At 49.7% G+C, this 17,494-nt stretch overlaps 1 protein-coding gene across 2 annotated transcripts; it reads left to right on the top strand.

Moving 5' to 3' along the window:
* Positions 1 to 9,049: 9,049 nt before the first annotated feature.
* On the top strand, positions 9,050 to 16,984 carry Chi3l1 (chitinase 3 like 1). 2 transcript variants are annotated; one of them, XM_032915472.1, is made up of 10 exons: positions 9,050 to 9,187; positions 9,725 to 9,754; positions 10,532 to 10,733; positions 11,175 to 11,231; positions 12,111 to 12,261; positions 13,348 to 13,469; positions 14,807 to 14,930; positions 15,431 to 15,613; positions 16,130 to 16,246; positions 16,394 to 16,984. In XM_032915472.1, exons 1-10 carry the CDS (start codon positions 9,169 to 9,171, stop codon positions 16,532 to 16,534), a joined length of 1,146 nt encoding a protein of 381 aa, XP_032771363.1. In that variant the 5' UTR covers positions 9,050 to 9,168; the 3' UTR covers positions 16,535 to 16,984. The 2 variants fall into 2 exon arrangements, with proteins under 2 accessions (XP_032771363.1, XP_032771362.1); XM_032915471.1 differs by lacking the exon at positions 9,050 to 9,187 and adding an exon at positions 9,348 to 9,474.
* Positions 16,985 to 17,494: the final 510 nt, after the last annotated feature.

The raw sequence follows: 17,494 nt of genomic DNA, 5'->3' as shown, positions 1-17,494 counted from the left end.
TGCTATAAGGACAGAATTGAGCAGAAAACAGATTAAAAGGCATACGGCTTTGTAGGCATACAGCTGGGCACCTGACCTGAAGACAGAGACAAAAAGAAACTGCCCAGGACTAAATAAATTCACGAACTGGCTATATTGTGATTAGGTGTCTTCATTTGTTTGTCTGAGATACTTTGTAGACCAGGCTGGCCCATAATCTCTCTGATCTTCTTTTGCCAGAATATACCCACCCATATTGGGATGAGGCATTCATTTAAAAAAAAAAAAGTAATATATTTTACTTAATGTAATATATCCACAAGACTGACATTTCAATCTAAAACTTATTAACATTTTACCTTCTGTTCTACCTTCAAGGTGGTATTTATTTTGTCTTACACTTACAACGCCGTGAAGCAGGTCTTTGCCTATCATTTTGTCCCAACTGAACTTTAAATTTTCAAAAGGAAACAGTAATCGCACGGTAGATCTTCAACATCCATTGCGCTCTTGGCAGACGGACCTTGAACCCTCTGTGAACCTCAGACCTGCCCTGTATTCAGGATGCTCCTGCCTCGGCTTCTGACGTGCGACTAGCATAGAGTCTGACATAGTTCATCTCCAGGACAGTTGGAAAGGAACAGTTCTGTGAATGAGATGGACTTAACTGACTGGCTCTGCCTGCGGAGCAGTAACAATGGCCAAAAAGCAAGCCTCCTGCAGCTCTCTCACCTCGATGGCCAAGCATTCTTACAAATCCAAGGAGGAAAATGTAACCAATGTATTATTATAGATGTCTGAATGGGATCGATGTTTACGGTCATGTAGCTTATTTATATAGGTTCAATAAGAGTCTGTCATTATTTCTTACTAGAATGTAATTGGATATCGACTATGCCAAACATTCCATTTAATATATGTGTGTTAAGGGGGGAAAAAACCCACATCTAATGGCGTTTGTTAATGTATGACAACGGAGACTTTTCTGGGCACCACTGTTATAGATAGGTACAGGGACCATGACAAGAGGGTTTTTTTTAACGATGTATTTATTTTATGCATGTGAGTACACTGTCACTCTCTTCTGACACATCAGAAGAGGGCATCGGATCCCATTACAGACGGTTGTGAGCCACCATGTGGTTGCTGGGAATTGAACTCAGGACCTCTGGAAGAGCAGTCAGTGCTCTTAACCACTGAGCCATCTCTCCAGCCCCCGACAAGAGGGTTTTAAAGTCAGAGAGAGACTGGGCTCAAAGCCATGTCATATGGACAAGTGGGGGCTGACAGTTCTGTAGGGCAGTGGTGTGACACTACCTGACAGAAAGCAATTTAAGGGAAGGAGGATCTATTTTGGTGCACAGTTTAGGAGGACACTACTGTCCATCATGGTGCTGAAGACAAGGCAAGAGTTGCTGGTGGCAGGAGCTTGCATTTGGGACTCCCCATCTTGGCTGACCAAGAAGCAAAGAACGTGCTGGCACTCAACTGGACCCTCATACACACTTTTTTAAAAAAAGCTCTCTAAGCCAGGCGATGGTGGTACACAACACAGCCCTCTGGTGGCAGATGTCTATGAGGTCAAGGCTAGCCTGGTCTACATAGTTAGTTACAGATGGGTCAGAGCTACACAGAGAAGCCCTGTTCCAGAAAAACAAACAAAAGAGAAGTCAGTAGCACCCAGTATTCTTAGGCCCAGCCCTGCTTTGCTTCTGAGACCAAAGGAGCCTGAGAGGGTTCCAGACAGTGTGGCTATAGACTTTCCCTTCCTTGTTAGTCCCTAGTCCACACAATGGTGCTACCCATGCTCAAAGTGTGTCTTCTCTCCTCAGTTAAGATCCTCAGGAAACTCCGTCACAGACACGCTCAGAGGTATGTCTCCTAGATGACTTCAAAGCCAGTCAAATTGACAGTGGAGATGAACCATCATATCAGTTACCGTGGGATCAGTGGATGGAAATTACTAAGAAGAAATATCAGGAAGAGGGGGAGGGGAACTCTGGACCAACGAGGTGACCAGATGCCTTCCGCACGATGCTAGAGGAATCAGGAAGCAAGTCAGCTCTCTCTCCGGAGCGAGCAGATGTGGAGGGCTCTTTACCTCGCTACAACTACACTCTACACCGAAATCTACAGAAACACACAGATGGGACCTCAGCAAAGGTTCAGAGATCTGGCTGAAGTCTGGTCAGCAAAGCAGGCTGACCTCAGAAAAAGCTCACTAAAGGCTGGTGTAGGGTCAGTGGGTCGTTCCAGAGCAGTGTTGGGTCAATCTCCAGCACCTCAAAAAGAGGAAGAGAAGAGGGGAGGGAAGAAGAGGGCGGAGGGCGGAAGGCTACACTTTACTGTGGAAAGTATTCCTGTGGGGTTTTCTAGAGAAAGCTCTTTTGGTTTTATGATTTGGAAATTCCCAGCTTTACAGTTTATAAATAATTGTATTTCCCAGCAGGCCAAGAATATTAACAAATATGGGGATCTTAGAAAAACAAAAGTACCAACCAACAAAGATGCTCACCAAAGCAATGTAAGGCTCCAGGGCTCTACAGAGCCTCGGGCAAAAGTTGGATGAAAATCTCCAGTGTCACCGGGTCTAGTTTTCCCAGCACTACAAAAAGAGAGTGTGTGTTTGTGCCCACAGCTCTCTTATGCCAGGGGAGATACGTTACAGCCAAATGAACAATATTATTTAGTGATTGTGAATGAGAGAACTGTGAAGGACTGTGAGGAACCCAGTTCACACCTCAGTCAAAAGTGACCCCTAGGAAGGAAGACCCTGCACTTCTGTTTCATCCAGTGAGTACCACTGTGGGTGGGTGGAGAGACTCTCAGCCAAGGAAGACGCCTAACCAGCCCACCAAGCTAATGCTTCCAGACTCCAAAATATTAGGCTTTCCCTACTTCCCATAAATGTACCTTTCTAGCCAAACCAATTTTACCCGTGTTTTCTCTAGGCTGCCAAAGGAAAGCAAGCTTGCGTCACTGTGCAGAGTTTGTGAGAAATTCTAGCCCACCCCAGCCTGGCTTTGCCATTAGCCAGTCAGTTTTTCTGAAATTTGGTCCCTTTTTTATTTTCATAAGTAATTGTTTCCTTGGTGTGGCAGGCGTTTCTCCCAGAGCCTTTGACCAGACTGGTGTGTACTATTTCCAAAATCAGTCTCGACTCCTGCAGACAGAGACTCACCTGGAGGACAAAGTCTGCCTGTGAGAAAAGGGGCCACCTCCTCAGACATCCGCACTGACTGCCCCAGGCAAAAAGGGTCCAAGCAATTATGTCTGAGCGACCACCCAGGGGTTCCAGGAACTTGTCTTTTGAGAAGTAGCCATGTCCACCCCAGGCTTTAGCTCACGCCCACCTCCAGCCCTGCCCATGTTCTCCAATGTCTCAAACTCTCTTGACAGCCTCTTCCTGCCTCTGTTTTGGCCATTCCTCCTACCACAGCCCCCCCCTTTCTCCTCCTCATTTGGCTTCCAGCATGCTGGACAAGAACACCTACTGCTAAACTATACCCCCTCCCCTGCCACCTTTTACTTTTTTTATTTTGAGACAGGGTCTCTCTAAGTTAGTCAGGCTGGGCTTGAACCTGCACAGCCCAGGCTAGCCTTAAGCTCCTCAGAAGCTATGATCGCAGACCTACACTGCTGACATTGGCTGTTGGTTCGTTTTTTTCCTCTTGCCCAGGCAATACCTTTCTCTGGTCCCTTTCCCCTTTAGTGTAGAGCCCTCCCCTGATCCTCGTAAAGTCTCCCACCCCTGGAGAGGAACACCTCATTAGTCTTGACCAAACAAGCAAGAGATTTGTTTTATCCCTTTGACACCCATCGACTCTGTTCTTCATAAGAACAGCCCCCGGCCGCTTCTGCTCACTTCTCTGTCCCTGCCACCTACCACAATGCCAGGCATCCTTCATGATCTTAGTCAGCACTGATTGGATGAGCCGCAGTAGCATGGGAGCCTAGAAAGTTCTGATGAGCGAAACCAAGTCAAGACTCTGGCTCTGTGGTTTTGTGATTTTTTTTTTTTTTTTTTGGTTTTATGGTTTCGTGGTACCTCTTGAGTCAGCCATCCACAGGTGACCAGAACTGATGAGCAGCACAAAAATTTGAGAACACTAGGTTCTAAACTTAAAATAGAGGCTGGAGTGGTGCCTGCCTTCAGGGTCACGCATTTGCTTCTCTGGCTATTCCACAGAAGCTTCGCTAAGCAACTCAGGGGCATCAGGCACTGAAGCGGGTCCGCAGGAGGATGAACGGTGAGGTCCCGGTGCATTATTAATATCACAGTCCAGCTAAAGACTTGGACATCCGTAGCCTTTCACAGGCACACGCTGCAATTATAAACAGATCAGAAATTATCAGGGAGAGTGACACAGAGTGCTCCATCGGTCCCAGTGAGCTCTAGCTCCCCTTCTGAGTCTGCCTTTCCTGGAAATGAGGAGCTAGCAGAAGTGAGAGGGATGCAGTGGATACATTGGCCAAGGATGGGCAGTGCTGGGCTACATTTCTGGTGCACCTCACACCGTGCGCCCGTCCTGAGCAGCGGCTAATGGTTTCATGATTCCTGTCACTGACACTGCCACGGCACGCAACCTGTTTGCTGTGCATTTCACAAGGATAATGTCTCCCCACCAGGGTCAAGTGCTTGCTGCTCGTCCTAAAAGATCTAAGTTCTTCAGATGAGGTTTTCTTCTGCTGCGATGCAACCCCTGGCTAAGGCTTGGAGATCCCAGTGGAACTCACTCAAATATTAGCTCACGCCCGCCGCTTGCTGTTCCTGAGCGCTAAAAAGCACTTTATCGTTGTCCTGATTAGCTTTAAATGTCAACTTGACACAGCCTACCGATACCCGAGAAGGGAGTCTTACTGATTGGCCTGTGGGTGTAGCTGTAGGGAACATCTCCATCGTTCATTGATATAGGTGGGCCTGGCCGTCTGTGAGCAGCACCAATTCTGGGAAGGAGGTTCTGGGCTAGCGGCAGCAAACACAAGCCAATTAGCAGACAAGCAACATTCCTCTGTCACTTCCATTTTGCTTCAGGCTCCTGCTGGAATTCCTTTCCCGACTTCCCTCAGTGATGGAAGCTGAGAGAAATCCCTCTTCTAAATTGCTTTTAGTCATGGTGTTTGTCACAGCAACAGAAAGGAAACTGGAACCATTTCAGACATAGAGTCCGAGAGACTGTGGCTGCTGGGCATATCATAAACCCTCCTGCCCTTTGTGGTTTTATCTCCTACGTGGTATATGCGTAGGCCCTGTGGTAGAAGAGAGGTAAGCACAAAGCTCTGAAAGAAGATGCTGGAAAGACTGTACCAAATGGAACGTGGGGTAAGATGAGACAGGTGGGGGTAAGCCATGGGACCCCTAGCTATTAAGTGCTGCCGAGGTAACTTTCTCACAGAGGGACTATGACAATGTTACTTTCATATAGATTGAATGTTGCCCAAGTAGCCCTCCCAGGGAGGAACTGTGACAATGTTACTTTCATACAGAGTGAATGCTGCCCCGGTAGCTCTTGGGGGGGGGGGCACTATGACAATGTTATCTGCATATAGAGCTTGTGGAATTAATAAGCTAAGCTTAAGGGCTCACGGGACCAAAAGGCTTATGCCAGTACAAACCCACGAGAGACCTTCTAACAAAGGAAGAAATGAAAGCAGGCAGCTTTTTCTTTCTGTTCTGTCCCCTGTTGAGCTACTTCCGGTTGACCTACTCCATACTGTCTCCATCAGAAATGAGAGAAAGTCTTCCTCACAGAGCCTCAAACAGGAGGACACATCTCAATGGTTACCACTGCTGTCAATCATCTTTGTTTCAAAAAAGCCTGTCTCTTTAAAGAAACCTGCAGTGATCTTTGCCACCCAGAGTCTAATTCAAGACCGGGCCATTCTTGTCTGGTTATCTTACAGCAAAGGCTGAGAAGGTTTTGAGCAAGGGAGGGGGAGGGAGGCCCCTCCAGGGAAGGCTGGGAATGTATCCTGGATAATATCTGACTAAGACAGATGGGGGGGGCCTATCTCTCCCCGAGGTGCTGGGCAAATGTTAAGTACTGTTAAAGCACCTTTAATAATCTTAAAATCGCCTATTGTGTTAGTGATTAATCCTTATTGTAAGTACTCCTCCTGATGTTAATTCTCTTGTAAATAAGCAAAGATATTAAGGGAAAGGGCATTATGACTCCCTAATTAGCAGCTGTTGGGTTTCCCCTTGATGCAAAAAGACCATCAGTCTAAAAACCAGTCAGCTGGGAGGAGAGCAGTAATGTGTGTCTTTAGTCCCAGCTTTCAGGAAGCAAAGGCAGGAGAGTCTCTGAGTTAAAGGCCAGCCTGGTCTACATAGTAAGTTCCAGGACAGCCAGAGCCACACAGTGAAAGCCCATACAAACCAATAAACAAACAGGAGAGCTAGTCGACCCTTATGCCATTCTGGATCCTTTCCATTCGCCTTGATAAAAGTGCACAATAATCACAGTTGGTTGTTTGGACTCCTGAAGGCCCAGTGTCAGCCAGAGCTGTTTCAAACATCGTTAACCTTGGTAAACTCGAGATGACCCTTTGTCTTAGTTAGGGTTTCACTGCTGTGAACAGACACCATGACCAAAGCAACTCTTATAAGGACAACATTTTATTGGGGCTGGCTTACAGGTTCAGAGGTTCAGTCCATTATCATCAGGGTGGGAGCATGGCAGCATCCAGGCAGGCATGATGCAGGAGGAGCTGAGAGTTCTACATCTCCATCTGAAGGCTGCTAGAATACTAGCTTCCAGGCAGCTAGGATGAGGGTCTTAAAGCCCACGCCCACAGAAGCACACCCACTCCAACAAGGCCACACCTACTCCAACAGGGCCACACCTCCAAATAGTGCCTCTCCCTGAACCAAGCATATACAAACCATCACACCCATCAACCATCTTCACCTCATCCAGAAGGGAGTACATCCTTTCCTGGCCTAGCTGAAGGATTAATGTTTTCAGTGAAGCTACAAATCCCCATTCCATGTGAGGTGTTCTGTGATTGGCCCAAACACTCCTTCCATGCCTATATGTGTGACTGTTCAGGCCCTGTGACTTGGCTGAGAGACATCCTGCCGTGCTGGCTCTGGTTGTTGCAACTTTAGGCCCAGTGAGAAACTTCTCTTGCAGTTCTTTGCTTGTCTGATTTTAGTAGTGTGGGCTGAGCTGGTGGAACAAGAGAAAAGTACCAAAGACAGCAGAAATGGGGCGGCCCAGGGGCAGTGGCGGGGCAGTGGCAGCCATGAGGCAGCGGGCAGCCTAAATCAGCTACTGCTTAACAGAAGAGAAGGCGGAGCTGAACGGGCAGAACCTCAAAAGCAGCGAGCGAGCGCCTAACAGCGGAAGAAAAGACAGTTGAATAGTGTGAGAGACCAGCTAGTGCAGAAAACGGGGAGGGGGATGTTGGAAATAGGGAAGACAGAGAGCTGGGGCGGAAGGCTCAGAGAAAACACTACAGGCCCTGGTCACTGGAAGGGTTCCAAAGAGCTGTTAAGCTTGTAAGAGTCAAGGGTCTCAGATACCCAAGACCAAGAAGTACAACCCTAACCTCTGTCAACACCTGAGGAATCTTGATGCTTTCGCCAGCCTGGAGGGCGGGAGGATGCCTGCCGCTGTCAAAGGATAAGGGACCCATGGCTTGGCACAAGGGCTGTAATACCTGTGGAGCTCAGGGCCCTAGTCCTGGAGTCCTGAGGAGAGCTGTAGTCTGGAAGATTCCACCTGCTGTTTTTCTGCCTGCTACCACCGCTGCCAACCTGCTGACCAATGCTGAGAGCCCCGGAAGCTACTAAAGACCCACACTGGAAGAACTCCTTGCCTTCCAAGGATTTCTATTCAGGCAGAGCCAAAGGACCTCAGAGTGCTGACTGGTAGCACCATTACTACCCAGGGCAGAGATGGGGGCTGAGGGGTGGATAACAACAAGGGACTTGACTTGGAAGCCGTCTCTTTAGTCCACTTTCATTCACTGTCTACTACTTGTGTGTTATATATGGTCTGCAAAGGATGGAATTACCCTCCATCTTGGGCCCCCTCCCAACACACAGAGAGAGAGAGAGAGAGAGAGAGAGAGAGAGAGAGAGAGAGAGAGAGACAGAGAGAGACAGAGAGACAGAGACAGAGACAGAGAGACAGAGACAGAGACAGAGAGACAGAGAGAGACAGAGACAGAGAGAATCAGTCTATAAACAGGGACCAGAGCACACACTTTCTCTTAAGACACATTTTTGTTCCAGTGCCTTCTTGTTGTTGTTGTTATTGTTGTTGTTGTTATTGTTGTTGTTGTTGTTGTAGTTGTCAGGTCTTTTGGGGTTTTTGCTTCTTTGTTGTTGCTGTTGTTTAAGTGAACATGGCAGGGCGCACCAGTAATCCCAGCACTCAGGAGAGGAACGCGGGAGGAGGGCTGTAAGTCTGAGGCCTGCCTGAGCTGTCACGAGTCTTGTCTTGGAAGATCAAGGGAAATGTTAGCTCAGAGGGCAGAAGCCAGGCCCCACAGGGCTGAGTATTTCCCTCCCCTCAGCTCCACTTTTCACCACTAAGAGCCCTGGAAGCCACTGCAGGGTTTCGAGTGGGGTACCTCATTGGGTTTGGGTTCCCAAAGCATCCCTAAGAGGAGAGGCCATATTGATCTGAGAGATTGCTACCACGGCTCCCAGGAGAATCCACCTCTGGCTGTTGTTGCCCCCATTTCTATTCTGCATCACCTCACCAGTCTCCAGCTCACAGAGGAAGGAGCCTCCCTCCTCTGCACTGGCATTCAAAGGAGGAGGAGACAACCTCAGGGCTCAGAGCCTTCTCTGGAATTTCTCTCTCCCGTCCCAATTTCCCAGATTCAATAATCAGCAATTGCTAAAAGGAGGGTTTGGGAACCCCTTCTCCAGTCCCCAAGGCTCTCTTACCTAAACTCTGGGCCAGGTATGGAAACAGTCAAGAGACAGAGAAAAAAAACTGAGGAGGAGGCCAAGCAACATAATGGTGGCCTTGTTTGAGTGCCGGGGCTTACATAACCCAATTGTGCTTGCTTCAACCTGGCGGAAGGCCTGGACAGAGGGCTGGAGCTGCAGACAGGAGCTGCCGGGAAAGCTGGGAGACTACTGGCAAGAAGTAAGCCGTAGGAAGAGGTCACAGGAAGCATTTGGAGATGTGACTGTCACACCCAGGGAGGCCCTCGATCACCACCCCTATGACCCTTCAGCTGCCAGGTACTGCAAGACTTGGCCCAAGGCTTTCAAAACTCCAGGGTTTCCCAATCCTCCCCTAGTGACTCTCCACCCTACTGGCCAGCCACTGGGCTTACACACACACACACACACACAGTTCCTGTAAGGAGGACTGTTTGCGGGGTGGGGGAGTGGAGTGGGATGGGATGGGTATAAGAAGGAGGTGTGGAGTATAAGGAAGAGGCCCTGAACAGGAAACTGGGTGCTACGAGAAACTGTCATGTGCACCTCTGCTGAAGCCAGGATGGGCGTGAGGGTGGCACTGACAGGTATCTGGGCTGCAGACTTTTCAGGCTAAAGGGCCCAGATTTCCCGAAGACCTACTGCATAGGGGGCCCAGCCTTCTACCTGCCAGGAGGGGGGAAGGGGGAGGGATGGGAAGGGGGAGAGGAGGGGGAAGGTGGAGAGAGCAGAACTTGAAAGGGAGGAAGGAAACGAGGATGGGACCTGGGAAGGGGGCAAGAGGAGGAGTAGGTATCCCTCCCCTGCTACCAGGTCTGACCCTGGATTTCCCCACAGGCTTTGCGGTCCTGATGCTGCTCCAGAGCTGTGAGTACCCACCTCCTCTCCCTCCTGGAGGAGGTCTTATCAGGAAAGAATACTCTTCCAGTTTCTTCTAGGGCTCACAAGGCTTGGGATTACTTGTTCGGCCAAGGTGGTGTTGGATATATATATATGTACACACACACACACACACACACACACACACACACACACACACACACTGCTTTAGTGGGAGAACCACTCCCATGTAGTTGAACTTTTTCAAAATAACAAACTTTAAAAGGCTCGGATTTAGTGAAGACTTCCGAAAACTGCCCTAGAGAACAAGTATCAGGAGCTACAGGAATGCGTGAGGCCTGCTGTTTCCTTCCATGACCAACTAACTCCATTTACAGTAGGGGGAATTAGAAGTAGAATAGAGGACATGCTTCCTAAGCCCCTGTGGTAATGAGCCCCAGCTCGGAGACTGCCACTTTGCATCAGATAGGGTCACTCCCACCAAGAGACCCACAAAGTCAATCTTTAATCCAAGGCCACCCCCCTCCCTGTAGGGCAGGGCCTATAGGCCTATAGGCAGGGCATCTGATTTAGGATGTCACAGCCAGGCCTCTGTGCTTTTTGGAAGCCACTGCCTCCAGGAAGTCCTCCGTCCTTGGACTGAGTCACACTTCACCCTCACTCATTAGCTTGCGTCAGGCAAGAAGAGACCAGCCCACTCCTTTCCTTTAAGATTTTTTTCATTTTGCTCAACATTGTCCCACACCCTGGCCCACACCGGCACGCCATATTGGTACTCCATCCCACCTCAGATTTCTCCTTTAGGCTCTGCGTACAAGCTGGTTTGCTACTACACCAACTGGTCCCAGTACCGGGAAGGCAATGGGAGCTGCTTCCCAGACGCCCTCGACCATTCCCTGTGCACCCATATCATCTACAGCTTTGCCAACATCAGCAACAACGAGCTCAGCACGTCGGAGTGGAATGACGTGACACTCTATGGCATGCTGAATACTCTTAAGACCAGGTTGGAGCACAAGCGGACCAGGGGAGGGGAGGAGGGACAGAGTGCTGGGCTGGACCAGAAGAGCCATAGTCCAAGGAAGGTCCTGGGGAGGATAGCCAAAGGTCCTTGGCTTCAGTAGGAGGAAGTCCTGGGCGGGTGATGGGCTGTGACAAGGAGCATCACTGAGGGCCCAGGGAAAGGGTTTCTCTCATCCCCACAGTAGCTCTGTGAGCGTGATACCACTGTGGACTCCTTTGCCTCTCATTCCTTGGCTTCCCCACTGTGGGGAACCTCCGAGTCACCACCATGGGGCCTGGGCCTGTTTAGAACATCTGTGTCAGGAGCAGGCACTTAATCCATCCCTCCCTGCAAGCAAGAACTTTCCTATGATCTGCAGACCTGGGGTCCCCAGTGTCATTGTCAGCTTCACTGCACCCCTGCTCTCATTATCCTGCTCCACAGAAACCCCAAACTGAAGACACTGCTGTCTGTTGGAGGATGGAGCTTTGGCTCAGAAAGGTAGGATTCATGGCTGGGGCACATGGAGCAGAGAGGTAGAGGGACGAGGCTTGATGTTGACAGTTCCTGTTACTCCACACTCGCAGGACAGAGAGGCCTCAGTGTTGGTTGCCTTGCGCGTATTTGAAAAACCAGGGCCAGAGAGGAAGAGGGACTTACCAAAAACCGCCAAGTGGATATTTGTTTCCTTCAATGCTTTTTTTTGTTTTTAAAGAACATCTGATAACTTGCCAGGCTTGACTCAAATTTACTGCATCATAGTTCAGGCTAGCCTCAAACTCTGGGCAATTCTTCTGCCTTGACCCCCAAATGCTGTGATTATAGGCATGCACCAGTGCACCCCTCTCTTGCAAAGCTCTTCTTACTACAACTCAGGCATGAGAGCAACTTCCAAGTTACTGCCACAAAGGCTGAAAGTGTGGGAAGAAAGCAATGGGAGAGGGGAAGGGTTGACACTGTTAGCTGAGCCTTGGAGTAGTCAAAGAAGAACGGGGACAGCAAGGGGGTGGACTGGCTGTAATAACTCCTGTGGATTGAGTGCTTACAATGCTGGAGCCCTTTCCCTGGGGGTTGGAGGACCACCAGGCCCCTCCCCTGTTGTTCTCTTCTCCACAACAACAAGTTTTACAGTTACCCCATTTTACAGACAAGTAAGTGCGAGTCAGGGAACTGTTCCAAATAGCAGGCCAGCCTGGGACACTAGAAATGCCTGGCCCCTAAGCACATACCTCTCTAAGTTCCCAGACTGGATGCCTCTCCCACGAAGCTCTCCTAGATCTGTCAGTTCAGGTCCCCTGCTCCCAAGCCCTGGGAATCCTGTTGTAGGGCCAGGGTCCCCGGCACGTGGGTGTGCTCACTCTGCAGTGATTTTTATCCTAGATTTTCCAGGATTGTCTCCAACACTAAGAGTCGCAAGACTTTCGTCCAGTCGGTAGCTCCCTTCCTGCGGACCTATGGCTTTGATGGACTGGATCTCGCCTGGCTCTACCCGGGCCCGAAAGACAAGCAACATTTTACCACACTGATCAAGGTGCTTGGCATTGGGCAGAGGTGGGAAGGGAACATCAGCATATGGCTAGTGAAACGCTCTCCCTCTCCCTCTCCGTCTCCCTCTCCCTCTCCCTCTCTCTTCCTCCAAGAACCTCCCAGAACTGAGCTAAGGGCTTCCGCACCTGTTAGAACCACTGTGGGTGGTGGGGGCGGAGCCCTAAGAGGCCAGATCCGGTGGCTGAGCAGGGCGCCCACTTAGTGAGATGTCTACTGTCTACTGTCCAGCTCTCCAACTGATGCCACCAGCTACCCAACATGTGCCCAGCTCAATCTGGGGCTCCAAGCACCTCGAGTTTTCAGAGGCAGAGAGATGGTGTAAACAAGCCATCTGCAGTCCCACGGTGAATCTCTGCGATCTTGGAATTTCATGTAAAAGAAAATGTAGACTGAGGGGTACATGTCCTCCAAGATCATCACCCGCCATATGATGTCCTCTCCAGGACAGGGTGTCCTTAAGTGCTAACGGGTGTGCATTGGGTTTAAGGATGATGTTGGTCCAAACCATATTGAGTATATCTATGCATGTTTGAGTATGTGTATGTGTATGTGTATATGTGGGGGGGGGGGTTGAGTGTGCATGTGCATAGGGACATGCATATATGTATAAAACATTCATAAAGGCCAACCTCAGTTGTCAGGCCTCAGGCTCTATCCACCTCATTTTGTTCTTTTGAGATAAGGGTTCTCACTGGACTAGAACTTACCACTGGCTAGGAAGTCCCAGGGATCTGCTTGCCTCTGTTTCCCCAGTGCTGAGATTATAAGCACACACCACTATGTCTGGCATTTTATTCTTTTCATGTGGGTTCTGGGGGCCAAGCTCGGGTCCTCGTACTTTATAGACTAAGCCATTTCCCCAGCTCTCAAATGATATCTCAGTAAAAGCATGAGGTTACCTGAGGAGGGGACTGTGGCAGATCACTCATTCTGCCTGAGCCCTAAGCATGACCTGCAGGTGGGGATGGTCAGCAAGGTACCCAGGACCTTGGTTCCCCCACACACACACACACATAAACCTCTCTCATGGGCCTGGCCCCTTTTGCTTACCTGTGTCCCTCTCAACCAGGAACTGAAGGCGGAATTCACAAAGGAAGTCCAGCCAGGCACAGAGAAACTCCTGCTCAGTGCTGCCGTGTCAGCAGGAAAGGTGGCCCTTGACAGTGGCTATGATGTTGCCCAGATAGCCCAGTAAGTTTCTTGCCCTGGTTGTCCCTTAGAAGCTCTTCAGGCCACACCTTCCCCACCCTGCCCTCTCATCCCATGAATACTTAGGAGTCCCAAAATATTGGTATATAAACCTCTCCGCTCTCTGCAACTCAGTTTCCCATCCCTTAAGTGGGCCACAGTGAGACTTTATTTCCTTTTCCGCTTGGAATGACATTGGTTTGGAAGAGGTAGTAGAAAGAATTATACGGTTCACCTGCCATTCCAGGGTGCTCTCTTTATGCTAAGCAAAATGCTAGATCCGCGAGAGGCAACCCGCAACGAGAAAACATCGAGCGTTAGAATGCAGAGGGACGCAGTCCCCTTTCCAGTACCCTTCCCATTACACATGAGTTTGAACTGCCAGCAGCCACACCACATCTCTTCCAAGGGCACAGCCAAGTCCATGGGAAACCCAGGAGCAAGGAGCAAGGATGTGAAATCTCCTTTAGAACCTTAGGGGTATAATTAATTAGTCTGGTGCTTTAACTGGTGGGTGGAAAAGAGGTGTTGTACCCATTGTGAAGCTCATACTACTACTGCCTTACACCTACAGCCTCTTCTCCATAGGGCTACTGAGCACTCCCTCCGCATGAGCAATGGAGGCTAAGCCAGCCTTTGGAACTTCTCCTTCCATGCTATGTTGTTCATGGCACTTTTAACTGGCTTTTGCCACGACAAGCATGTCAGGAGTGGAGGCTGAGGTGAGGCAGAGGGTTCCAGTGCATGTATGTGCATTCATGGGTGTATGTATTTGTGCATGTGCGTGTGTGTGCATGTATGCGGATGTGCATGTGTGTGCGCCTGTGTGGATGTGTGCTTGTGTGAGCATGTGTTTATGTGTGTGCATGTACATGCATGTGTGTGCATGTTTGTGCACTGTGTGAATGTGCGTGTATTTATGTGTGCATGTATGCGTGTATGGATGTGTGCTTGTGTGTATACATGTATGTGTTTATGTGTGAATGTGTGTGTATTTATGTGTGCACGAGCCTGTGTTATTTTGAAAAAGTTCAAATACATGGGAGTGGTTCTCCCACTAAAGCAGTGTGTATGTGTGTGTGTGTGTGTGTGTGTGTGTGTGTGTGTTGAGAGCCTTGGAGATTAGCCCATTCTCATCCTGAGGGCACCACCACAGTCCAGAGCCCACACCTTGTGTGCCCAAGAGAAGTGAACCAGTACTCAGGACAGAAGTCTCTGAAGCTACTGGGCTTTGAGTCAATGTCCCATTTCTCTGATGCTTGCTTCCCACATGCTGGGCCATGGCTGTGAAGTCAAGAACACCTCTAATTTCCCACTTTATCTCCAATTCCTTTTTTCAGACACCTAGATTTTATTAATCTCATGACCTATGATTTCCATGGAACCTGGCGCCACACCACAGGACATCACAGCCCCCTCTTCCGAGGCCAGCAGGACACTGGGCCTGACAGATTCAGCAATGTGGTGGGTTCCTGGAAGGAATATGGGGGAGTCACAAAGCCCTGTCACCCGCCAGGGCACACACAACCTGTCTCCTCCTTTTCAATGCTTTTTTTTTTTTTTTTTTTTGCAAGATATGTTAGGAAAGACGTTTCACAGATGGGGAAACTGAGGAAAACCTGGCAGTGTAGACCGAGTGCAGAAGTAGGCGGAATGGAGAGAGGCTGGGGACTTAGTGGCAGGAGCCTAGCCTTAGCCTGTCATTTACTCGCTGTGTGACCAAGCCAGCCGGCCAGTTTCTGTGTCTGCCACACATTAATAATCCCTTCTTGTGCCCACGAGGAGCTTTTCAAGAACAAACCTTTAAAACTCATTTTTTTTAAACTGGCATTATCTGTCCCCAGAGGGACGGGGATTCCCAGCCTCGCCATGTCACTGTCCCCGAAGCAGTATTCATTGTTCAACCCTATGTGCACACCACCCAGCCCAGCTAACAGTTCCTGCTGTCTCTGCCCTACCCCCAGGACTATGCTGTGGGGTACATGCTGAGGCTGGGAGCCCCCCACAACAAGCTAGTGATGGGTATCCCCGCCTTTGGGAAGAGCTTCACATTGGCATCCTCTGAGAATCAAGTGGGAGCTCCAATCTCAGGGTCAGGATTACCAGGCCGCTACACCAAGGAGGAAGGGACCCTCGCCTACTATGAGGTAATGATATTGCTTCACAGTCTACCCCAGCAAAGACAGGCCTTCCTCAGCACACACACTTTCTCCTTTGGGAATAAAAACATGGTCATTGACTCCAGCATTCCCTAGGAAAAGGGGTCGGGAGCTTAAGCCTTTTATTCCTGAAGGCCTCCAGCAGGCACCAAACTCCTAGAATATTCCTCTGGCTTCAGACCTTGGGTCTTCATTCCAGTCCAGGAAAAGCAATGGTCAAGAGTCTGTGAGCGGTTCATCTACGCCTCTGCCGCTCCCCGTGGTCTGGGGCCAGCCCTGGGTGTCTGCTCACCTTCTTCAAGCCCCTGTTTAAGATGGAGGAGACGATCAGATCTCTAAAGCCCTGGGGCAATCCGCCGCTGAACTCTGGGACATTTGCATCTGTTTTTCATAAATTTGCATGAAGCCAGCAGCCTGGAGCCTCAGGAGAAGGAAGCTACCGACTGAAGGATGGCTTCTACTGGCCAGACAAGCCTCCCACAGCCCCCTGTCCCCTTCTTTCAGATATGCGACTTCCTCAGAGGAGCTGAAGTACATAGAATCCTTGGCCAGCAGGTTCCCTTTGCTACCAAAGGCAACCAGTGGGTGGGGTATGATGACCCGGAGAGCGTCAAAAACAAGGTAGGTTTCGCCGGAAGCCACACCCCAGAACAAAGGATAGGTTGTATATTCCAAGCAGCTGGAGTACCGAGCTTGGATGTGTGGGAACGGCTGGGGAAGGGCCCCAGAGCACAGTTTCCCAACACCTCACCCCACCTCCTCCACCAGGTGAAGTACCTGAAGAACAAGCAGCTGGCAGGAGCCATGGTGTGGGCACTGGATTTGGATGATTTCCGGGGCTCCTTCTGTGGGCATAACGTACACTTCCCGCTCACCAACGCCATCAAGGAGGCCCTGGCTGTGGCTTAGCTCCCCCTTTCCCACATGCTCCCCACACCCTCCGGCCAGGAGTCTGGTCACTAGCAATGCTAAGTCCCCCGACTGGGTGTCAGTTTCCCTCCCTTGGAACCTGTGTAGGGGGCCACAGCAGGCTCGGCTCTGGTGAACAGGGAAATAGGGTAGGACGGCGGGATTGTGAAAGTCACCGTGTGAGGTAGATACAGGTCATCCCTGTTAACGAATGCAAATTCTCAAGGCTCTTAACTCCCTTTCCCCTAGCTCTCCCGACCAAAGGACACCAATTTTGGCAAGTTATAGCATCAAGTAGGCACACATCTTACAGGATTCAGGGACCATACTAATTATACCTTCTGCAAAGCCCAACTTGAAACCTTCCCTTAGGAACTTAATCGTCTCTCTGTCCCACTTCCCTTTCCCTAATTCCACAGCTGCTCAATAAAGTGCCAGAGCTTAACAGTGTGCTATACTTGTGACCGTCTCTATGGGTACGCGGGACGTGGCACTCACCTATCTTTTCTGAGTTTCTCTCTCTCTGAGACTTGGGAATCAGAGCTGACAGAAGTGGGGTCTTGATGCGATGTCCTGAGCCCTAAGGAGCCTCCATGGGAGGTGGGATCCTCGGATTGGGGGAAGGATAGGGTTTAACCTAAGCATAGCCGACAGCCACTGTCCTGCAGACTTCCAAAATTAAGTTCCTTATGGAAAGGCCTGGAAACAGTCTTAACCTTCTGACTCTTTAAGACAGTGGTTTTCAGCCTATGGGTCTTGAACCTTTTGGGGGTCGCATATCAGACATCCTGCATATCAGATATTTACACGATGATTCAGAACAGTAGACAAACTACAGTTATGAAGAAGCAATAAAATAATCTTCTGGTTGGAGGTCATCACAGCACGAGGAGCTGTATTAAAGGGTCGCAGCATTAGGAAGGTTGAGAAGCACTTCCCTAAAGGGTGGTGAGAGATGGG

This window comes from Rattus rattus, chromosome 10 (assembly GCF_011064425.1).
Source record: "Rattus rattus isolate New Zealand chromosome 10, Rrattus_CSIRO_v1, whole genome shotgun sequence".
Classification (NCBI taxonomy): domain Eukaryota; kingdom Metazoa; phylum Chordata; class Mammalia; order Rodentia; family Muridae; genus Rattus; species Rattus rattus.
Note: the sequence above shows the minus strand (reverse complement) of the source record. Positions and strands in the feature narration are given on the sequence as shown.

Excerpts from the sequence above, each read along its gene's own strand:
- Chi3l1 (XM_032915471.1), top strand. The coding sequence starts at position 9,426 with ATGTGCACCTCTGCTGAAGCCAGGATGGGCGTGAGGGTGGCACTGACA. Across the intron at positions 10,734-11,174 it reads CTGAATACTCTTAAGACCAG|AAACCCCAAACTGAAGACAC; the intron begins GTTGGAGCACAA and ends CCTGCTCCACAG. Across the intron at positions 12,262-13,347 it reads ATTTTACCACACTGATCAAG|GAACTGAAGGCGGAATTCAC; the intron begins GTGCTTGGCATT and ends CCTCTCAACCAG.